Source organism: Patella vulgata, chromosome 2 (genome assembly GCF_932274485.2).
Source record: "Patella vulgata chromosome 2, xgPatVulg1.2, whole genome shotgun sequence".
NCBI classification, from domain to species: Eukaryota; Metazoa; Mollusca; class Gastropoda; family Patellidae; genus Patella; species Patella vulgata.
Window position 1 is genome coordinate 38354928 of NC_065880.2, and position 25684 is coordinate 38380611.

General features: G+C 35.7%; 1 protein-coding gene across 1 annotated transcript; it reads right to left on the minus strand.

Annotated features, from left to right (window-relative positions):
• Nucleotides 1-5319: 5319 nt before the first annotated feature.
• On the minus strand, nt 5320-25684 carry LOC126809540 (LIM domain-binding protein 3). The gene is made up of 6 exons (XM_050534167.2): nt 25432-25684; nt 9495-9643; nt 8866-8941; nt 7631-8192; nt 5774-6114; nt 5320-5352 (listed from the first exon to the last, which is right to left on the minus strand). The coding sequence occupies exons 1-6, from the start codon at nt 25540-25542 to the stop codon at nt 5320-5322; spliced, it is 1272 nt and encodes a 423-aa protein (XP_050390124.1). The 5' UTR covers nt 25543-25684.

Genomic DNA, 25684 nt, shown 5'->3' on the forward strand with positions numbered 1-25684 from the left:
GACCGAGGTTCACCCGACAGATTCTGAAAGAGGACAACCTAGGCCACTAAAATCAATCATAAAAAAGACTTTGTATACAATTTCCAGGTTCACTCGAAATATTGGGTTTGGCGACCGGACTAATAATTTACATGGAATGACCCAAAACACTGATTTTGGAAAAATCGAAAAAATATAATGTTATTGTACATTAGTTTTTACATGTACAATAGCATACATTTTTCCAGAATTTTTCGAGGGGGTCGATTTCCCACCCCTGGCCCACTTGACATGGAATGACCCTTAACCCAATCGGCCACCCAACCCTAGTCGCTCGCTACTGCATTTCTTCGACAGTGCATCACCTATCATCATCTGGATGGTTGCTCGGGAAAGGGTTAAACGTTTCAAAGAGGCTTCATACAGAAGTCGCCAGTTTTAACTAGTGGAATATATTTGGAACTGTTCTTTATAATTTCCTGACCCCCCCCCCCCCCCAACACACACACACACACACACACCAACATTTCAAGTGTTTCGGGCTGTCGGACGTACGTAACTTCCATTATGAATTTATGAACTGACTTTTCTGCAACGACTGGGCTAATGAAGACGACGGGCATACGCCATATAGTGTGCTATATGAGGGAAATTTTGTCCGGGTAGCGGTGCTACGGACTACTCTTATTTCAAATTCTAACTGTCCGCGGTTGTTTTAAATGCACGCCAATATGTACACGAGAACACGGTTTATTGTCCCATCCGCAAGTTTTTTTTTACATGCACGCCAACGTGTACATGTGACCTTAGTTTTTATTACCATCCAAACAACTAGACACTGTTTCTTGCCAGGCCCACAGTCCTGCACCATTGACAAGGGGAAACCATTCCGAAATTCCATTACAAAACCCTACCCCTCCCGCCAGCCTTTGCATGCATTAAAAAGTAAAGCAATATGAGAAATACCATTTCTAAAATCACAGTTTATTTCAAGTAGGTAAACTAAATAGACATTAGTTGGCAAATCTAAAAATAGTTTGAATCCGAAGTTCGATAACTCATGAAATATTTATTATACCTTCTGTGTCAATATTTAACATTATTTATATATTATAACCAACTAACCATATTTATTATTCACACAATAGATAAAATCACAATAAAATATATCATCGCATCCCAGTCATTTGTAAAACTATTTTTGATCTAGGTCTAGATAATATAACACTCCAAACTTGACGAAAGATAAATTAAAATAAATGAAATTATAAATAAATCAAATATCTAACTTCACAAAAGGGTTTTTAATTGGAATAACTATAATATATAATAAAGGCTTAGTGGTTTTAGCTTAATACTGACTTTGGTAAATGTACAATTCTTAAGTTCTTCAATGCAAACATATATAGCGATATATAAAATCATACAGGCTTCATCATACACGTATAAAAATAGATACGTTAATAGGCAGTGTTTTTATAACCGTCTCAAATAATCAATGAGTATTGCACGTATCCCATAACGGGTTAAGAGTTACAAGATGGTATACCACGATGCTTCTTAAATCTGACTGTTCAAATATACCGAACTTTAATCATATATAAGCACTATCCAGATTTGTCACACCAATGGATACCCAATTATAGTGAAATAAAATCGACATTGAAAACATGTACACTCCGAATTCTCGTTTATCAAAAATAAAGATAATTCATGCATGATAACAGAAAAAGATTTCTATACTAAACTTAACTTGGGAGGATACAAAACAGTGCGGATCTATAGGGTGTTCGCCCCTGTGTTCTCTCTTTAGAAGTTTAATGTAACGATTTTAAAGCGCATCGCCATTTTTCTCAGGTTAACCCTACTCCATCCCAGTATCCGTACTTCTATGAAATTTACTACCCGGCTAAACAAATGACAGTAACTAACAGTCAGACACTTTTATACATATTGTCAAAATCCACAACATATTAATTTGAAAGAATTTCAACGTAACATGCTTGGGATCATCTATTTTATTATAAACTACGGGCAAATCTACTGCAACATTGTGACAATCACAGAGTTGATATAATACAAACAATTAATTTATAAAATATATTGCACGGTGTCCCGACTTACCACTGCTCGGCTTACTAGTATCTCCCAATACCGAAACATGGCTTTATAAAAAGAAAGCCAGATCTAATGACAATCACAAATGCATAACTATCGAATTCACGTATAACTTTAAAACCGGTAACCACTGTCTATTCAAACGAAATAGTAAATCTGTTACTAGAACATTTAAATTTATAACATTTAACGAAATAATGGAAGCGTTTTAAAAGTTTTGAAATATTGCAAACAAAGTTCGTAAGATTTAATAATAATAATAATATGTATATTATATAAGTTAAAAATTAATTAACTATATGCATAGTTTATCTAAAAATCAGACACGCCCACTTCGTCATCATATGGTGTTCGGAACTGATTTTGTTGGAACTGTGGGGGTTGTGAAGATGGCTTTGGTAGCGTTGGCGGTGGTCGTGCCTGTACTTGTGGTGCCTGTGCTTGTGGTGCCCGGGCGTAACCGGCAGGTTTGGGTTGCGGGCCCTGTTCAGCTACCATTCGAAACACGGCAGACTGAGACCAATCTCGTTCACCAGTAGGGGCTGTTGGTGCTTTTACAGGTCCTGTTTGTCCGGGAGCTTTCTGTGTAACCTTTACGGGCTGCATCTGTTTCATTGTTGGTTGTTTTCTATAAAAAAATAACCCAAATAGTGTTTAAATCTAAGCAATGGTCCTTTGTTTGAAAGGCTTGAAGACTATTGTACAAAAAGAAAACGTTAACAAAAGCACATCTTTAAGTTGAAGGCGTAGTGTTTATTTAAACTAAATATATGACTAAGCTAATAGATTTAATAGAAAAAGAATGCGATTATCTATTAGTATATACTCACAAACAGTAACATGGAAGAAGTAACTGTGCGATAAAGCGAAAGTTTTACGACAAGTAAAGACAGTTTATAAAAACTGACAGGAAAGAAACCAGAATATAGCATAACACTTGCAACTGACAAATGCGTAAATAATTATACAAAAAGGGCCCATCGAAGTTCATGTGTACAATTTACTCATTGGTATGATGCCGTTATTTCCTTTCAAGTATAGCCTAATGGTTATTTGACGGTGAGTTACATCTGAGAACGTGCCATGCCAGTCAAAATTGTTCGGATAAAGCTAACGAAATTTAATTCCCCGTCTGCTAATTTTATTTGATAACTCACCACAATCATTTTGAAGTTTTATAATACATGTACAATGAAGACATAATCAATAAATGTTACTCTACTGTTGTCCACAAGAATCAAGGCATCGTACTTTCTTCGCCATGTCAATGGTTCCAAACCCGATATGCCGATTCGTTAGCTTTATCCGAACAATCTATTCCGAAGATGACACACAGAAGACAATACCTGGTAGTCAAGTATGTAAATCTAAGTGATTATTTGATTCTATATACAATATCATATACCAAAGAAACTATAAAATAATGAGAAATACATGTGTACTTGAAAATAAAAATTGACGAATTTCTGGTAAGAAGTTTTTGTTGTGTTATTGCAACATGACTCGTTAATTAGTAATCCATGAACCAAGAACTTCAAATAAACAACAAATATAGCAACACTAAAAGATCATATACCCAAAAAGAAATACTGTCCACCCAAAATACGTTAGAAAAAATACTGATATAAGAATATTTAAATTTTATGTAAACAATACATGCAAACATCTTAATAGTTAAGGAGTAAGTGAAAAGGTGTTATATAGAGGTCGGTGGGTGGTAGGGTGTAAAGTAAGTCGAATCAATTAAAAGTGAAAAATATAAAATGGTTCTCACAGTTGGATTTGTATTGTTTTTATATGCCTGGAACAAAAGGTGGATATCTTTAAGGGTAAGATCTATCTAATCATTCAATACATGCAGATAGAAACAGATCTTAGTTAATAGATTCTATACTATTCTTTGATACAATAGACTATAATAATAATACTAATAATAATAATAATATTAGTACGATAGAAATTATGCAAATGTATATTTATTCTTGCCTTGAAATCACAATAAATTGACCATAATATTAATGATCTGAACTAATTTTAATTAATTAATTAATATTAAATATTTGACGAATAAAGTATAAAATAGAATATTAGCTATTATTCGTCGTATAATCATTGATATGAATATGTCTTCAATAGTAATCTTTGAATTAAAGTTGAAGTTGAAAGCGAAGTGAAATAGATTGTATAGGAAAGTTAGAGAGAGTTACAACATTTAATTTACCTTTACCAAATCCCCAGCTGATCAAAACAATGTGTGTGTGTGTGCGTGTGTTAAATAATAAAAGTTGAACCTATACGAACACGGATTATTAATCGTGAAACGCAGTGCCATTTTCTAAATTTCAAGATGCAACCGTATAAACCATCAACTAATTTAATAAAAGCCATTAGATGTATAGTATTGGTTCACTCATCGTCACTCGATAGATATGTTTGGCTCTGTCAAGATTCGTGTCAAAATGTTCGATTTTGACTAATAAATACATTCTTGTTTATGCTAGGTCCCACTGTCGTGTGATGCGATTGTCCCTATTGAGTCCACGATCTGGTACGTACAGATACGTTCGGATACGTTTCGATACGATCAACACGATTGCCACGACTGACCTCAATATATGATAAGGCCTGATATGACCACCACGTTTATTCCATGATTAAAACCACGATTTCAATCGTAGCACGAATCGTGATAGCGAGAACCTAGCATAAAATACATTATAGTTAATACGGACCCAGTGTACCCACTAATATTCGCAGAGTTGTTTCTTTTAGTGAGCACCTTTTTTTACTACTTCAACACATTTGTGGTTCGAGTATCACTACCTGAACCGCTCTACGTATCCACTCAAGTATATTCTCACTTATGAAGAAATCTGGACCTGGAGGATAACGCAAAGACCCTTTGTATATTATAATACAGTAGCGTGTGAAGGATTTACAAAAGCTGGGTAGGGGCGTGCAATCCCACGAAGACGAATTATTGGAGTTAAATTTGTCAAATCTGCATTATTTTTAGTTAATCAGTTATAGGGTGTATCTGGTGGAAGACGGGGTCACTGTTACCCTATCGTGGATAACCAACCGACTTCCAAGTCTGTCTGATACTGATACGTGTGGAAGCTGTAGTCCAAAATGATTCTGTGGCACATACAACAGTACATGTACATATAAAAATATCCAGTGACACCATATTATTGTTTTCTAACATGAGAAACAGACGAATTAGTGGTCCGAGATATTTGTTGTAAATACTCCCTGAATACATTGCAAATTATATCAAGACACGTTTTAAAATCATAAAATGTTCTAAGTTCTGTTCTAAGGTTTACCTGTAAGGAAATTTGGGATGAAAATAAGGAGGATCTACGCTATAACCTCAACTATACATCTTGTTGACTATATCTAGATTTCCTAGGCTATAAATTTCAGTCCAATTTCTAGAAACTAAGGGACAAGCTGGTGAGGAGCGGCTCTCTATAAGCTTGCCAACTTACGAAGAAAGCTCCTGTGCTCTAATTCTGGTTTGACCGTCGATGGTTTCTTGAACTTTATCATTCGAGTATAAACCCATTGGCGAGTTATACTGTAGATGAACAATGTTTGGGTTAGTATCTTGATCAAAAACATTGTTTGAAGCGAACGTTTGCGGGGGGTTTGGTGTTTCATCGTAGGGGACCAACCTGGGAGCTACATGCACTTCGGGAGCAGGGTTGCGGGAACCATAATCAAGATCCTCATCCCATGGTTTCACTCCGGAGGTCTTAAGGGTATGTCTCCATGCGGGGACAGTGGGTTCACCATCTTCGTACGGTGAGGGTGTGTAGCTGGTTGCATCTGGTTGCCTATATTGTTGTTGCTGCTGCTGTGGTGGTGGTTGTGGTTGCCAGACACCACTAGAGGGACGACTTCCTCGCTGTGCGTAATCAATACCAACTTTGCTATAGTCTGTTCCAATAACAGGCCCTGTTGGCTTTCTGAATTTAGGAGCAGATCTCTTAGGTTTGATTGGTTTTGGCACTTGATAATGAAAAATGAAAAAGAAAGACATTAGGATGCATACAAAGTGTAACATAAAAACTGGAGATTTTCAGATGTACCTACTACGTTAAGTTTACGTTTTGACAGAACATTTAATTTACAGAACAAAAACAACAAATTCAAACATAATAGCAACATTGATTCACAGTAAGAGAACGTTTTTGTCTTTAAAGATAGTAGTAAAATGTATTTATTTTGAAATAAATAAATAGACCAGAAAAGAAGGCATAAATTAAGAAGGAGAAAAAAGTAAAGGCTGTGAGGTAGGGATCGAGATGTCTAAGTGGTAAATTTCTATCATTTGACGAAATGCTATTTGGTGAGTACTAAGACGCTTGACTATACGTAGTTCAGAAGCTAAATGTGATCACCTCACAACAGAACACTACAAAACATGTCTACATTTACAGTGCTATTGTAATATTGGTTATCATTTACATAAAGCCATCTTTGTTCCATATTTAGATGCACTTAATCAACACCAAGGCCAGCCATCGATGAATTTGGCAACGTTATATCCGTCAAATATGGTTGCCATATCGACAAAGGGGAGTAACTATAGTACAACCGTTTAGAGTGCAGATTTATGAAAGCAATGAGAGGAATATGTTAAAGCCAATCTAGGTAATATTGAGACTAACAAATGATTCGATTTTATTTCAATCGTTCGTTTGCGCGCAGTGGAAGGAAACGGGAGGACCCGGAGAAAACCCATGAGGTTGGACAGGCGACTTTCTCCTTATCACGTACAAGCTTGGAATCAATGGCAGGTAATATTGGGACTAACAAATGGTTCAATTTTATTTCAACCGTTCGTTTGCGCGTAGTGGAAGGAAACCGAGGACCCGGAGGTTGGACAGACGATCTTATTCTTACTCCTTATCACGTACTAGCTGGAAATAGAAACCACGCCATTAGACTCAATGGCAGACCTTATGATCTATAGCACACGCGCTAAAACATAAGGTCAACCCCGCCCCCCCCCCCGCCCCCCTTGTCGCGAAGTACTATGCAAGGTAAAAATACAGAGCTTGCAAATACTACGGACATACTCCTCATACGATTATTAACAACCAATATTACAATACGTATAACGTCATCATGCTGGCTCAGTTGGTTCTACCTACTAATATCACTTCTTTACCTGTTGTCCACATGGATATTAACTCAATCAAAAATCAAATTATTTGCATAATTTACATAATGAAAAAATAAAATGAAAAATATAGAAAATATATATCTCACTTAAATAGAAAAATATCGTTCAGTTGGTGCAAAATACTAAAATTAAGGGTCATAATATCTTCATGTTAAGTTCAACCGAATCTTTATAAAAGAAAAGTTCTAACTATAAAATTGGATACCAAATTGTGGAAAGAAAGCTTTTTGTTTTAAGAAGTAAACTAAGAAAATACTGTACGATGCTCAGTGCTGAAGCAGTAAAATGGTATTGTAAGATTAACATGAAGATATTACTGAAGGAACTAAAGCCTACCATGCGAATAGGAGGATGGTCCCGTGAATGCCTGTCTTCTCTCCCATACAGGGACAGTGTTCTCTTCTACTTCAGGTTCTACTTGTTCCAACATCTCCGCCGTCGATCGGAAACCTGTTGACTGTGGAGATGGTTGGGGTTGATAGGCGGGGCCGGTTTGTCCAGGATACTCACTGAATTGTTGCATCCTATCCAACCTCTCGCCTGTTGACATGGCGTAAGGTTGTTGCTGTTGATAACTAGGTTGTTGTTGGGGAGCTTCGTAGGGCTGTTGATATGGTTGATAAAAAGGAGCTTGAGATGGAGAAGCTTCTGGTGTTCGTGGAGAAAGAATGATATTATCTAGACTGCCCTGTACACGATTCAGCATGTTATACTGATCCGCTGGTTTATAGTTACCACTACGAGATTGTGTGGAGACCGGCACTCCACCCTGTGCATATTCTGCTCCGAAACTTGGCCCGCCTCCGCCATATTTGCTCACCGTAACTTTCTTTGGTTGGTGCCCATATGATGGTGGCTGCGGCATCTGTGGTTTCTGTTCCGGAGAAGGATCAAAATTCTATGTGAATAATAAATCAAAAAGATGCATATTATGAGAGGGGGTTAGCAAGGAGTTAGACTGATTAGTTTTTTTAATTGGGTAAGGTTACGCAAAATTACACATTCACTTACACACATCTATGACTGGAATTTTCTTAACTCTTGTAAGCATCCCAAATCTATATTGGTAACAAAACTGCTGCTTTCATAATACTGTTCTATGACTATTTATCTTTGAGAAGTATTTGCCTAATATAAATGGAGCACCAACATAATTATTCATTATCTAGATAACATCTACGTAATAACTATCTTATACCAATATGATTACTGTCTAATGCACAGTCCATCTAAAATCCTACATCTAGTCATTTCTTATATCAAGTAACAATATCCATATAGAAATAAATGATTGACCCACACACCCAAAATCGTAAGACAATAGGCTAGGGAAACTAGGTAGGGTGGAAGGTTTAAGCTAGGTGTGATATGTATGAATACATGATTAATTTATAAAATAAATAAAATTGTTTTATATAAAATAGTACTATAAATGCTTATAACGTGATAAATGCTTATAACGTGATAAATGCTTATAACGGACTGTTAAGATGTTTAGAAATAATATCCGTGAGACCAAAGTGCACTGATTTCTCAAGAAAAAAAAAAGATTCTCCAAGGTGTTTAATTACCTGCTGTGGTGCTCGTGTTTGAACTGGTGTTATATTAGCTGGTGGCTGAGTTATGCCGACTCTTCCAGAAGGTGGCCTGAAAACAGATGGGCGAGTTAAGTGATTTACTACTTGTTACAAAACAAACTGTGGAAGTTAAATTTTTCTTCAGACTAAAATATTATACTAAACGCGATAATTAAAGACAGGGTAAAGTGTGGGATCGATTCGCACAATATTCCAGATTTCAATTAAACACTTCTTGCAACAGTAGAGATCATCAAATACAGCCAGTACAGTGGTCTGGATTTATTTACCACTTGGAACTATCGCAAGAATTGTGTTCCGCTCCTTTCAGTTGGCAATAGCTGGTATATTCGGATAAGGGAGTAAAATAATCTATGCAAACTGGCACGAAGAAACCAAAGATACCACGTGTCCTTTGCACAGAATCGTCACCATTTGGCCTCAGTCCTCATTTAATCCTTACAGAAAAGTATCATTTTCCTAATATCCGCGGAACAAACAATATCCACAATTATAGAACAACAAAAGAATGAGATCAGTACACATTCCAAATGACGAAATAAACCAGATTCCAATGATAGTTGGTGAAAAAGTGGTAACACATGTTTCAGAATATAATTTACCTAGTTATCGCAAGTTCGATCTGTCCCCCGCCGTGCTTTAGTGTATCCTGGGCTTGTTTATGACTAAGATCAACTCCTCTCCTAATGCCAATAGAATCGATGATATCACCTCGTTGTAGTTGACCCTCAGCTGGACTATTACAGAAAACCTACAAATGTAATAATAATATTGTCAAATAATTCAAATTCCAACCCATTGGACGCCTATATATTAATAAAACTGATAAGAACAACAATGAATGTTAGGGTAGTGGATGTCAAAAACATATCACCCCAAGTACGAGCTTCTGTCTATGAGGTTATGTTTCACATTATTTGTATTATAGAAAGGTGAACAGAATCTAGAGAGTTTTGCCAGGGTGGTGATATTTTAGAGCAATTTTGTCACATTCCATCTCGATACACCTCTTTGTCAGTTAATAACAGGCAGGTGCATTTTGCTGTGTTTGGTTGTTTGTTTATATAAACAGATTTATTTTTGTCAGTTACAACGATCAACCTACTGATAAAATATGTACTTGACGAATTTCCAAATTGGCATTGTGACATGCAACAAATTATATACATGTATGTGGTAATAAGTTAATTTTAATGCAATTATAATATGGTTTTAATTACATTTTGTTTTTCTAGAATTATCCCGCCTTTTAAGACCAAAAGAACGTGGCGTAGCTAAATCACAAGAACTTCAACATTATTCTTGGAATCTAATTTAGAAATATTTATTTTTAAGGACATCTATCATTTTCACTTGAATATGTTGTGGTACAATGTTTCTATTAACAATAATACGCTATGGTACCATGATTCTATGAAAACAAAATGTGCTATATATATATACCATGTTACCATAAATAAAAATAATGTTATGGTGCCATGTTTTTTAATAAAAAAAAATAATGTTATGGTGCCATGTTTTTTAATAAAAACAAATAATATGTTATGGTACTATGTTTCTATATAAAAAAATAATATGTTATGGTATTATTTAAAATAGAAAAGAGAGACACTTTTTACTGGGATTGGTAATTAAAACCACTTCAATAATATGTTTGAAATTGCATGACAATTATTTACTCTTTAGTATACATCACATTGGTAATTAACTTTTCTACTAATCTGTAAATAAAGATACTTACGTCTACATCGCCCAGTAGATACTTCACTTATTAATTACCGAGAGGGAGCTATAGAAAACTAATTGCATTCAGCATGCTGGCATCTGCAGGCAATGGGATTTGGTTTAAGTTGAAAGCAATGAAAGAGACAAACTTACCTGTTAAGTTCCGAAAAGTCTAATTTCGAAACTTACACCTTACGGAATTCCTCCTGTGATTTGACTAAACTAATCAGAAACGTTTACAGTTCTTTTAGATGAAACCTATACGCTGATTTATCATCGAAATATTCAGAACGAACCGCGAGGTTACCGGCAATTGCAGTAATGAGTTGTCTTGTGCAGAGGTAGAAAATAAATACGTCTCTATGGCAACTAACTGCTTATTTGTGTTGTGTATCTACATGATATATCGTTCAAGTACAGATCTTTATCTTCAACCGAATATGACAAAAACAATAGATCGGAAACTGTTGATGTTCTAAATATTCTAGTTTTCCTGATAATTTCATTACATATCATATTATCGAAATTTAAATTCATAATCAGAAACTTTGCAAAAAATAAGTATGTCCTTTTAAATTGGTAATCAAATATCTAAATATTAATAATAAAATGTATTTGCGATTTTCATTTATTATTGGTGTTCATAAATTTAGAATGAAAGTAAAACGTTCTATTGAATACAATATCGCGCTATATATATATAACAGTATTCTACCTGTAAGCTTTGAGTGGGTGAAACATTTGGTTAGAATGTGAACTCTAGATATCAGATTTCTCCTACCTTTTCTGTTGGGTAAGATGTCGATACCAGGCTGTGAGTATTATCAGCCACAATGCTGTGGTAATAGCCACACTATCAACAACTTGTATTTATATATTATCAAAGACTCGCTTAACTCACTTAACTTTCTTTATTTTTATTCTATCAAATTTTAAAAGAAAGTGGTTGATATTATGTTAGCAAAAAATGTAGTATAAATTAGCTGAATTAACAGACTATCTCTGACTTGCACCTCGTTGATATTGCTATAAATTGCTGTTACGTTGTGTTATATAATGTAAGTGACTGGTGGAACCTAGAATTTAATTCAATAATGCTATTCTTACTAACATTAAATGAACAGAAAATGTTTAGACAAACTGCGAAAATATTTTCGTATCAAAATTAGGCATTTCACCAAAAGAAAGCAAGAAAACAACAACACAGAGCAGGCAACGTCTATCTAATTAATTAGAACGAGAAATATAAAACTGAGTATGAATAAAATGAACATGTTGGCACCTTGAGTTTTTACAGTATATATGATCTGTTGGCTGGATATCTTCCAGACAGTTATGAGCTGTGTATACCAGCTCTCAAGGTCACGTGGAGGTAATATAGGCCTAAAGCAATTAGTAGTTTGAATTCCGAACCATACTTCTTTCTGATTAACATCTCAAGAGCTTCAGACCCCTTGGCCACTGGGCCGTTAAGCCAATAACCAGAAATGATAAGTAACTTACATAAAATATGGCACCTACTGATATGTCAATTAAATATTAAACAACAAGGCGCCGTATTACATAAGTCATAAGTATAAGTCGTAAGTAGTTATCAATTTACAGATCTGTATCCAAACAAACAAATAAACAATACCTTGGAAATCTCCGTTTGCCAACAACTTTATCCATTGCATAGTCAATATCAATTTGATCAAAGCTGTTTTACAAAATATTGATCTATTTATTTACACATTTTATAATAGATAAATGCAAGTTGTCTCATTCAAATTGTCGTACAAGTGGTACAAAACCCCAAAGATCTCGTGTCAGCATTAGCAATGCCTATACTACACGGCAGACTTCATGTAATGCAACATAAATACATTTAAATGAATGTACCTCGTTTCGTCCAATACCACCCGCACGACTAGAAGCTTGATGTTCCTTACCAGTCACCCTCCCCACTCTACACCACTGGAAAAATTTATCGGCTAACACAGGATCGAATCTTGGACACCCTCTTTAGTGAGTAATCACCCTACTCACTGAGTCGCCGTAGCTCGAAATTTAATACAGAAAAAACAGGTTGATATCAATATTAGCCCATTTAAAGAATTGACAAGTCTTTCAACTCCTTCTTGTTCTGTTACAATACAGATCAAACAAAATTAGACAATTATAACTCAATATCAATTAATTAATTAAATGTCGAAGATATTTAACACCGCATGAGAATGATACTAAATGTTCCAGAAGAGATCCAAAAGAAATTTTTAAAAAATTGAGAGACAGTTCTCTATAATATTGGCGGTAGATTGCTATCATACGACGGCCTTGAAATGGTGCCAACGTAACCTTCTAGAATATTCAAGGTCTTTAAAGGGTTTTTTAATGTAAATATGAAAGAATGGGAGAGCGATAAGTATGGCTTAATGTAGACTCAACCCTAACTTGGTCATTTAGGGGAAAGATATGGTATATCTCAATTTCAATAATTTACTTACGCGTAGTGGACTTTAAAAATGAGAGATGGCACTAACACATTGTCTCGTACATAACTTGCATATATATCAAACCATAGGTTCTACAGTGCAAAAACCCCAGAGCTCCAGGGAGTGTGGGTGTCCGAGTAACGCGTTCTTTAAATAATGAAGTCTTTTATTGTGTCAAGCATTGTGGATTCTCACCCAGACACGCAGTAGGGTCGCCTGCCTAACCTAAAAAATGAAATGAAGTGGGGGTTTAACGTCCTACTGTTCTGCCCCGACTGGGCTAATGAAGACGGATATACGTCATACGGTGTGCTGTGATGGAAATTCTGCCCAAAAGCGGCGCAACGACCTACTCTTTTATCGAATTTCAACTGTTAAGGGTTATTTTACGTGCATGAAAATGTGTATAGGGAACCACGGGTTTTCGTCCCATCCGAACGACTATATTATGTTGTCTCTTGCGAGGCCCTCAGCTCTCAAAGAAAGCATGTAACGGGAATCTTAACCATTAAGCTATAAAATTATCTATAAATTCACGTCTATTGTAGAAATATAACTAGGAATGTAAAGACATGTGGTATATATTATGACGAAGGTGTGTTACTACTGTATATTATCTATAGACTTACTACCTGGTTCTATTTACTATAATCAGTTCACGTAAACCAATACCTGGGCGCCATTATAAGATACCAGCACGATTGATATATATTGTATTATTAATACTATTTTCACCAATATTGTGTCTATAAATATGACGAGAAATAGGATAAACAAATAGATGAAAATCGGGGTATTTGACACAAGTCGAGGCTATTTTTGAAAGTAGTTAGAAGAAGTACAGAGACACACAAGAAAGAGCACTCCACTCTGTACTTACCTATAACCCATGCACGTGCGTCTGATAAAGGCATGCAAATTTATCAGAACATATCCACTAACAACCAGTGAGTAATTAGGAATTCGCCCAGTTAACCCAACTCATTGGAACGAGTGCTTACAAGTGGCTTGTCAAGTCCCAAGAATGCCCGCATCGTCATCGCATTCGGAATGGCCATGATGAATCGAAAACAACAGGAAGCCGGTTGCAGATGATGACCTATGCATATATTGTATATAACACTACTGCATCAATCCACAGGTAGATTTACCCCCCTTTTCTATTACGACTTCACTTCACATCTTACTTATAAATAACACATTTCTCATTTTCCTTTGTATATAAATAGTCCCAACAAAAATATCGGCTTAGTCAGTCGGCAAGACGAGGTAGTTGAGCGATGGCTTCCAGACCATGATACCCACAAATGTTCCAACCGAACTACACCGGTCTTTTAGTTACACTGATTATTAGATAGTTCTTCGACAGGTAAGAATTGAAAACAAAGTCGGATTGCACATGCACGAGCGCGCACAACCATTATAACATTAAGCAAATTACAAAACCAGTGAACACATAGAGCATCTGTTTAATGGCAACATAAAGCTTTTTTAATAAGCCACGCATTACTGTTTCTATTTACTGTATAGTACATATTACTGATAGCAGCCGGTCAATATTTGTGGCATGTTGATTGATATATGTTTACTATACTGTCTTGAGATACCGCACCATAATCTAATCCCCTGCCTCATTTCAGATGAAGTTTTTATATAGTAACCATCATTTTTAACAATCGAGTGTCCAGTTTCAAATTAGTAATACATAACTTTAAATCGGTTGTTATAAATAAGTAAACGTTTTTGAAAAATAAACAAAAATACATGTAATGGTATAATTGATTTTTGCACTGGAGAAGTAGAATACTTTTACACAGTTTATCTTGGCAATTTTTTATCCGTGAACTTTTTAAAAGTTAAAGAAACTACACAAAACTGCAAAAAATAAATCACATCTACTTTTTTCAAATTATTCTTATATCTGAGGAGATCGAAATACTGGTGTCTCTATTTTCAGAATGTTCCTCTTCCGCTGCAGATTTCTAGGTGCATAGCCTAAGCAAGCCAAATAAAACAAGGCAAATCACCCTCTTTCCAGAAGCATGTTACCATATCATTATTACACTTAGACTGACAGTAAAAATCTTATTGGTGAATTTTCCGGGGAAACACCAAATTTATATCGCTTTTTATAACCCTCGCTGTAGGAGAAACACCAATTAATCCTAGAGTGCCAAAATTTGAAGCTAGATTATCGTATATCATATCTCATCCAATGGTATTTATAGATATCGCAGAGTATTTACATGTTTCCTTATCATTATATATAAATTTAGGTACAGTTTAACTAATAAGTTATAAGAAAAGTCCAAATGTGGTATGGTAGGTCTCATTTATGGGCCAATGATTATGCAATCTTTGATGATTTGTTGGTGCCATAAGTCGTTTAGAAGAATAGCATTAAAAGCCAATAATAGTGCTAAATGATGATAATAATGTTTTTGTCTTGTGAAATTTTGTTTTCTGTCGCACACGTAAAATTACCTCTAGTAGTCTAAATATTTTGGTTCTGCCGACTATAGGACGGACTATCGGGTTTATCGACGCTAGGGTGTTCTTAATACCCCCGTCAGACTGGGGTGGCGTCCTTTCCGCCATAAGCGCGGTAAAAGCGTGGCGGAAACGCCAGATATCGTGCTGTGGTCTCCATGGGCGTGATTGATCGCCGAGTCACGGCGTTTGTTTTAAGCATATTAAAAACAAACGCCAAGGCTCTGCGATCTAACCTGGAAAGTTGTAATGCCCCCGTCCGACCTGGGTGGCGCTGCAGCGACCGTACAACGACCAGAAAATGCACAAGGTCGCCGGTAAACGTGAACATGTCCCCAAATATTACAAAAATCGCGTTTTCACAGCTTTCCAGGGCAGATCGCAGAACCTTGGCGTTTGCTTTGAACATGCTCAAAACAAACGCCGTGACTCGGCGATCATTTGCGACCATCGAGACCACAGCGCGATATCTGGCGTTTCCACCACGCTTTTATCACGCTTATGGCGATCTTGACGTGTTCTGGGGCCATTTTCCGTCGCCGTAGCAGCGCAGTAAAGGCGTCACCCTGGCCTGACTGGGGTATAAGCACACGACTTTTTTCAAGTCTGGTTTTTGGGGACATTTCTGGCGTTGTGTTTACGTTTGGTGGCGACCTTGTAAATTTTCTGGTCGCAGCGCAGTAAGGACGCCACCCGGTCTGACGGGGGCATTACTTATTGTGATTTACAGTTTAGGCCTAATTAGTCTTGGGATGGTAAGTGATTGAACAGATACAGGGTACTATAGAGGTTAGCTTATTGCCTTCTGGAAATTAACCAGGCCCGAAGGGGCGGGTTGTACTAAACAATAACCATGTTCCTAACCCCCAGATTTTCTAAACTTCAAATTGGAACTTCAGATTTGTACTATTTTTGTCTCTTTATGAAAAGGGGTAACTTATAGAGTCCATTAGATTAGATCAGGCATTGGAATACTGCTACCATTGCAATTCTATCATACATAATATCTCTAAGATATATATTTATTCGTGCCAAACTACTAATGCAAATTTACAGCGCGTACATGCACTAGTTGCAGTATTTAATATGTTTGGCATTTTTTCAAGATTTCTACCACTCTACTTGTGGTGTATAATGTATTATAGAAATATGATTAATGGGTAGTGAATAACAAAGAACCCTCCTATTTATGCTTTTAACAGATTCATATCCAGCTATGCTTTAAAACTTGGCAGTACTAACACCACTATAGAACCACCAGAGAAACTTTATTAATGCACACCTTGGATAAATACAAACAGTACTTCATTCGCAATAAGATATTCCCGAATAGGGAAAACAAGACTTCTTTTAATGCTAGGTTCCGACTGTCGTGCGATGCGTTACGATATGGTTGTCCCTATGGAGTCCACGATCTGCTACGTGCAGATACATTCGGATAAGACCTGATGGATCACCACGATTACTCCACGATTAAAACCACAATTTCAACCGTAGCACGAATTGTGATAGTGGGAACCTAGCAGTAGAGAGCCATCGTTGGAAAAAATAATATTGGCCCACACTCAAAGTATTATTAGTGCTGTGGACCCATGGTTGGTTTGTGAGTATGGCACTGGCTCACTTAAACAGAACGTTCCGGTGTTGACCGAGAAAGTTCGTCGGATTTTCCAATCTGAATTCCCCGTTTCAGTGGTGCAGAACGGAGGGTTCGACACGGAAACGCATCTCGGCTCCATGTATATCACTGGCACTACATAACCGATCCCTTGACAGCTGGGAATTGAAATAAGAATCGGGCATAGCGCTGCTGTTTGGACAACATTTCCATCATAGCATATTGCATGGTGCCGCAACCTAGATAATAAAGTGTGCTTAGAAGAATATTTTGCCCCGACAGCGGCGTTTTTGTGTGAAAGTGGCCTGCTTCTAGATCATATGTTAATACAGAAGCAATAAACATAATTGCAAGAGTAATTTGCTTTCACCAGAATCAGCAGTAATCCATAAACAGGAAGCCCAGCCAAAACAATCGTACATTTTTTATGATATGTACACATATTTTCTTGAATGAATAAGCGGTAAATCACTAATATTTTCACAAAATGGAAGCTCATAATATCGCCTGGAGTGGGTTTCCTCGTAAATTTTATTTCATGCGTTCCATCTGGGAAAGTCGATGACTTCTCTTCCCTTGACTGCCATATCTATTGCGACCATGTGGTGGGAAGTTGGAATATGAAGTTAAAAACTTGAATAATATTATATAAATTGCGAAAACAGTCGAGTCGATCAGTTTGTAGTCCAAATTGGTAACATTTGTAAAGTCTTTACGGACTTTTACTGGCTATTTAATATTACCTCTTTTAATGCAATACATTTTATATGAGCAGCCAGTTCTTTCTCGGTACCAGTATAGTATGGCTGAGCTTGGATTGAAGCAATCCTCATAGTAGATGAGATACAGCAGAATAAAATGGAATCGGCCAACCCTGAGCTTTTAGTGGTTATCTCCCTTCCATTTGATTACAACTGAATCAAAGTATTTTTGTATACATTCATCTGTCATTTGCAAATCTGTTGGCATCTTGAAATGAAATGGTTAATCTATATAAAATCTATACACTTAAAATGAGCTTAATGCCATATCAAGAACTCATGCTTTCTACAACCATTTCATTGATGAACTGATAATCTAAATATAGCAGGGTTCTGGTACTAAGGTATTATATACATTAAACCACACACCATATTCAATCTGCCATTACATGTATTTAATTTATATCTAGCTTGATTAACTCTTGCATTTATCTTATAATAATTACAAAATAAATTGAATAACGAAAAAGGAAACAATTCTGTTTATGTAAAATTCCATCTCCATATGTACCTAAAATGATTAACTCGACCGTTAATTATATTTAGCTTACATCACTACAATGTCTCTCCTAAGTCACAACACTGAATGGAAAAGGATGGGAATTCTGCTGTGATTTTGTGATTAAGGTTTTATTTTTATCTAATCTAGTTCAGACAGCGACACTTGCAATCTACCTTTTTGCATTATGGCTGTGGAAACGGAAATTGGAAGATTCCAAATAGTCTTCTCGGCGCACGGCACTGGACGGCCCGTTAAAAACTGCAAGTACGCCTGATCTGCTTATTTGTAATTTCTCATTGACATTTTATAGCACACAGTTTTGTTGAACCTTCCAACGAAGGATATAGTTCTTTATGACAATACGTGAGATGATCTAGACAGATACGTACTACTGATTATTACTAAGCCATTTTAACAGTAAACCACCACACTGGTTCCATTCTCCAGATGATTACACAGTGTGTCAGGACGGTGGTTGTAGATGAATAACGATATGACGGCAAAAATATATTGAGTAGCTAATGTTTCGCATTTTATTCAACTCGTAAGTCCAATGGAAGCATTTGAAGAATTCCGTATATAAGTTAAAAAAACAGGTTGTCGAACAATTTTGCATAATATGGTAGAATAGGCTAAACTAATTCCAAATATAAATTTAAAGTAACGATTTTTGCTTTGGTTGTTGATCGGTAGGATGTGACGCAAGCACCGAAAGCTAGAAGATGTAAGAACACTAAGAGTTTGGTGCACATCACGAGGTTTAATCTTTTGTCTTTGTACATTATTAATATAAAGATTTTTTTAGAAGGAGTTCTACAAACCAACGTTAAAATAAATACAGGCAATATACATGTCCCGATTGTATGCAAGCCAAAATAACAGAATTGAAATTCCAATCTTTGTAACGATTACTTACATCATCCTATCCACTAAAATACTGTATTCAGCAGTAAGTGTATATCTGACATTTACATACAGTACAACATGATAATACAGTACATATATAAAAAAATACCTATATAGAAAAGACACGTGGTATACTTCTGAAACTGAGCAAAACAACAAATACAGCCACAGCTAAACAGAGTTAATGCACATCCAATATAATCTATAAGAAAGGTAAAACTGCGATTTGGCATCCAGCAAATACCACCATGCGGTCTGGGTCAGGGAATCTAGAAGAATACAAACTACACTTTTGATAGTTTTAACAAATGAGAAACAACACATATGCTATACTGAGGAAGTTCTTCGTGTTTTAACAGTAAATAAAGTGTACACTCCGTTGCATAGGATGAAGATTGTCTAATGCAGAAATAGAAATATATTTACATCACCTAAGATAAACATAATTTAACTGTTTCTTTGGAATTTAAAAAAAGAGGACCGGTTAAAGAAGATAGATTACAACTTTAATTAAATAATCCTAGATTCACCTTTAGCATATATACGTACAATATTCTTTTTTTAAAAGAAAAGTTACCGCGTGTGTCTGTAACTTGCTTCTATATACATAAAGATATCGTTTTATATCCCAATAATCAGGAATAGTTTTATTTTGTGTCTAATTAGTATAATGTCGAAGGTCATTATGTACCCCTGTTATACCAAGTCGTAATACCTACAGGCGGGTCTTAAAAAATGAAATTAGGTTTAATGTCCAACCTTTCTCCACCTACTGGACTAATGAAGACGGGCATACGCTATACACCATATGAGAGAAATTTTGCCCGGACAGAGACGCTACGGCCTATCTAGTCAAGGGTTATTTTACCTGCATGCAAATACATTCACGGGACCTTGTTTTTTCGTCCCTTCCGAACGTCTAGCCACTGTCCTTGCTAGGCCCTCCACCCTGCTCTACTGACAAAGGGAAACCTCACCGAGTAACTTTCTCGGCCAACACCAGACGTGAACCCGAGACCTCCTGGTTAGCGAGTCAGCGTCTTACTCACTGAGCCACAGTGGGTCATAAGATTCCAATCATAATCACAATGTAAGGAAAATTCTTCCAAAATCGGATCAAACACCCGGGCGCCTTTCTATGTTTATATGTCCACTTTTATTATTTAGATTCTCCCAGATCATTCAGAAAAAAATAGAGTTATCGTATTATAACTGTATATAATAATAAAGGGAAATGTCAGATTGTACTCTTAGAAATTCTTTACCAAGCTGTAATCTATCACTAGAGGTGATGATGACGTCAAAGGACATTTACCAATGTTTGATGTATCTGTTAATACTTATTACACGTATGTATACAGGTAGAGATAAAAGCACAGAAATTCACCAAAATTCGAAGAAACAAATATTTAAAAAAAAAAATACAAACCTAAACTTCTATTCTATTGAAGTTATCCAAAAGAAATAACTTAATCAAATATACACAAGTATAATTTCAATACCGCTTTAAATTGCATTTGATGGAAAGACAGAATCTTTTAAAAGAAATGCAGAGAATTCTTGAGCAGGTTAGCATAAACTTAGATTTATATTTAAAATAATGAAATACACAGAACGTTAAAACCATTACTGGATTGTAAAGCTGAGATAGTCGTGATAGCTACATTAACGTCAAAACGATAAAACATGCTAAGGTATGTGATATAATCGAAAGTGCAGTTTTCTCGTGTGCAACATAAAATTTTCAAAGAAATAGACATATCACGTGACATTACGTATATCTATTATCATAGGGTAGTTATCAGTTGGTGCTAAGCAGTTTTTACCTTTATATTAAATATGTGTTCAAAATGGGTTTAACGTCCTACTGTTTTGCTCCGACTAAACTAATGAAGACGGGTATACGCCATGCAGTGTGCTATGAGGGCAATTTTGCCCGTACAGTGGCACTACGGCCTACTCTTATATCAAATTCCAACTACTAGGGGATCATTTACGTGCACGCCAATGTGTAAACGGGACATCGGTTTCTTCGTCCCATCCGAACGACTATACGTTGTCCCTTGTCGTGCCATATGTCCTGTACCACTGACAAGACTGATACGAACCTTTGAGATTGCCTGACCGTCACTTGCTAGGAAACATTACAACGTGTTTGTATCAAAATGACCAAAGTATTGTGTTGACTGGATATTAAACCTTATTCTAGCCTATTTATCAATATATATGTTATATACATTCTGTTTTAAATATCGTGCAGAGACTAAAATACATCCAGTTTACAGACGTTGAAATAGATATTATCTGATGGTAAATTAATCGCTCTTTCTACCTAAAATATCTTATTACGTAACGACGAAGAACTATAAAACATTATTTCGCCCACATCCGCATGTAAATTTAAATTAGATTATATTTTCAAAACTACATATCTTGATTCCATCTAACATTTCTTTAAAATTATAAATAGAAGTGTACAAGCACTAACTTTTTTCAGAATATTAAAATTATTAGAGTTTTAATGGACTTCTCAAGCACTTGCAACTAGTATTACACAGATTTCAATGTTCCATTTATTATAACTAAGTCACGGAATCCAATTTACTTAATATAATTTAGTTGGTACATGTGCATAAATATTTCTTCTATAACCTTGTTAAATAGAAAAGTGTAAAAGTGTAAAACTATAAAGTTTACTGGTATATAGATGGTTGAAAGGATAATCAAACCCTAACAAGCAATAGATAATTTTGGGTCATCTATGGCACGCCATTATTCAGAAATGAAGTGAAACAAAATGGAATTTAACATCCTTTTTTTCTGCTCGGGCTAATGAAGACAGACTTCCGTCATGCAGTGTGCTATAAAGGCTTACTCTTCGTCGAATTCCAACTGCCAATGGTTTTTTTACTTGCACACCAATGTGTGTACACAAGACCGTGGTTTGTTGTCTCATCCAAACGACTAGCATTTGTTTCTATCCGCCCTCCGTGCTGCGCCATTGACAAGGAGAAACCACCCTAAAATTCCCGATGACATTTCCAAATAAATTGATCTCCATTATGCATGCTAACACTTTAGATATTGTTTTAGTTCAACTTATGAAATTCAGGCCCAAATCATTTTTCCGGCTAGCTTTATTACTTACAGCTGTCATGTACCAGGCATAATAATATGTCTATACTTTCTAGAACAATTGGTACTTAAATCGTTTGAAGAGTTCACACAGCTGACAAATTTTGCTGCACATTTTGTATGTTAATATAAGTACAATATTGATCTAAACGTTGATCTGAACTTCTGGTTTTAAAATATTAATGCTCTCAGTCTCAATACTAAATACTCGCCACTGAACTTAAATGACTTGAAGCAAGATTAACTGTATAGGTAAGAGTATTAGGAATACGATGATTGACAAGTTTAAGATACAGCTACTAATTAGCTGAACACGTGTATATAGAAAGTGTAGTCTTTCAGATTTATTTTACAGGAACCATTCTATGTTACCATATGGTACTAGAACCAAACACTACACAGAATGCGTAAACTGAGAATAAGGAAGAGTTTCTAAACCGTATGTTCTTCTTAACACCTATACGGTAAATGTAATGGGAAAAGATGAATCCGATGTTAGAATGATTTTTTCACTGTTAGATAGATGTTCGTGATATTTAAACAGTGACTACGTCATTGTATTTTCTTTTTGAATAACTTGCGAACATTTTAGGGACGGGGATAGAATAATGCTGCACTATAATATGTTCTTTGTATTCAAACTGTGGAAAAGCCATTGTTATTGTTATACGTAGCTTTATGAATGAATTGCTAATACCGTTCATTAAATAAACCGACAGCTATAATATTGCTGATAGTTCATTCATGATAGTACCCTTGGGTAGAATGATATGCACATCTGGTATTACTGAACATATTAATTATTCTACACTCCCTCTTAATTAACACGACCCATTAAAGAATGTACGCCACTAATCACGACATAGGATAGCCAATGTTTACAGTCAACATATTATACTAATACTTACCTTGTTATTACTTTATGTATATAATGTAACACTGACGATACATTATGTAATAACTTATTAATACATTAGGGACACGGCTTCCAGAATCAAGACATATATATCTATAAGGACCATTGGAATGTTAAACAAAAATAATCTTTTAGGAGCAATTTTTTAAATAATTATTCAGGTTCAGTGACTGATTAAGATAAAATTTCACTGGCATTATTGTCATAAATTATAAATTAATAAATTACATACAATACAACGTAGCTCTTCCAGATTACAAAATACTGATCATTTCAAACTATTAGATTATTGCTTTTAAAACGACAAGTCTTCCTAGAGAACACTGTTTTCATTTCCAGAAACCTATTAACTAGAGTACAGTTAATAACAGACTTATCACCTTTACCACATAACTAGTTTTCAAGATGATCTTATATTCAGTTTTCATGATGATCTTATAGCCACCAGAAGCGAAAAATGGGCACAGGAATTCCGACTCCTACAATACAAAAACCACAGAAAAATTCTAGATTTATTTAAAGAGAAACTTCCTGCAGCTGGTACCAACTGTTAGGCATAATCAAGATAAAAGACGGGAGGAAAGGTAAACGTGTTCGAGTTTTCTCCTCATAAACCTTTTAACTTGAGTCGTACAAATAAACTAACTTGTATCTTTGATAAAGAATCACATGTAAACAGTTTTAAAAGCAAAACAAAATTTAGGTGCTTGCTAAATAAAGCGATGACGTAATGGATCAAGCTAAGAAAATACAAAATCCTATTCAAATAGACTTATATTTGTGTGAAGATCTAATCAAAGCATGGTAGTCCCAAATGGGGGCTGTATCAAGCGGTCCAGTAAGCCTAAGCATTCACTACCTCATACATACGCTGATAGTCATCAATAAATATAAGAAATCATCATATTTTAATAAGCTATTAAACATTCATTAGCACTTAATTCACCTTTAAAGTGCTTGATCTACTAAAGAAAATCTGATCTGTAACATTTTGACCCTCTTATCAGACAGGAAATCTTATATCTCAAAAATATTCCCACCACCCCAAATTATAATTTCATTTTTTGACATCGATGCCAATATCAAAATGTATAAGTAGGATGAAAACACCTAAGGATTATCCAAAATGTCATCTGGATAGTGAAATAATCTTGAACTGGAATTATGATAAATATATTAATTCGTGATGTAATACCTGATGCCGGTATATGTACCTAATCCTTTATCTCTATATATTGCCTAAACGTAAAGGTCATAGTGGTATAAAGATGATATTCAATATTAACATGTGGTATAAGATCAAGATAAGGGTAAATGCCGACAGTATCTGTGTTTTCAATTATTATCTTACACAGACAAGTCCAGCAGGTATATTCTTATATCAAGAATACCCTGTTCTTGTTAGAAATCTATCTTGCCAGCTATTGAGCGCAAGCTACAGTATATAATTTGGTCCAAAACCACCTTGACCTACCAAACATTCATCGAAGGTTAACCGAGAAATTTGGCCAAAAGGTGTTCTGGCATAATATTGCGCTACCTGTATTTATAATATAAGTAATGTTAGTAGTATATAAATGTACAGTAGAAAGTTTACGAATCCTAAAACTAACATAAAATATCAGCCGAATCGACACTTCTGCCATCAGATATTAATGGTTACTATTAAAGTACATATCAAATTTCCCGCTCCGTTATATTTATTGATGGTAAAATAATGATTCACAGATTGCCTTATCGTTTATATTTCGTTCTTAAACACCGACTAAAGCAAGACCCAACACCATGCATTATAACTTAGAAATAAAGTTTACATTAATAAACACTTTGTCACAGAGGCAATTTTACGTGTAACTTACCTTCGAAAACAGGAGAGGTGTCCCGGTAAAAGTGGGAAAGAGGCTGAAACTTGGCACTAACCTCACTGACTGTTGACGCTGTTACTTTTTCCGTCACTCATTATCCCCGACCCATCTCTATAAAAGGTAAAACGATTGTTGTATGACACTTACCCTCTGCACGACTAGGGGCTGGTTCAGGTCCTTGCCACCCTGCAACCGGAATCCCCAGGGTGTTGCGAATGAGTCCCTGTACAGGCGCACCTGAAGCTTTGTGCCAGTCATTTTGTTTTACGCCATAATGCAGACGACACAAGTTAGCAGGAAAACAGATCTCGCTAGGATGGAAACGAGGCGCACGAGCGTTCGGTAAGAAGGAATTCTACCTATGTCAATCACTTGAAGGAAGAAGATGCGCGAAAGAGAA

Excerpts from the sequence above, each read along its gene's own strand:
- LOC126809540 (XM_050534167.2), bottom strand. The coding sequence starts at position 25,542 with ATGACTGGCACAAAGCTTCAGGTGCGCCTGTACAGGGACTCATTCGCA. Across the intron at positions 9,644-25,431 it reads AGCCCCTAGTCGTGCAGAGG|GTTTTCTGTAATAGTCCAGC; the intron begins GTAAGTGTCATA and ends TTACATTTGTAG. Across the intron at positions 5,353-5,773 it reads TGCATGTAGCTCCCAGGTTG|GGAGTATTTACAACAAATAT; the intron begins GTCCCCTACGAT and ends CAATGTATTCAG.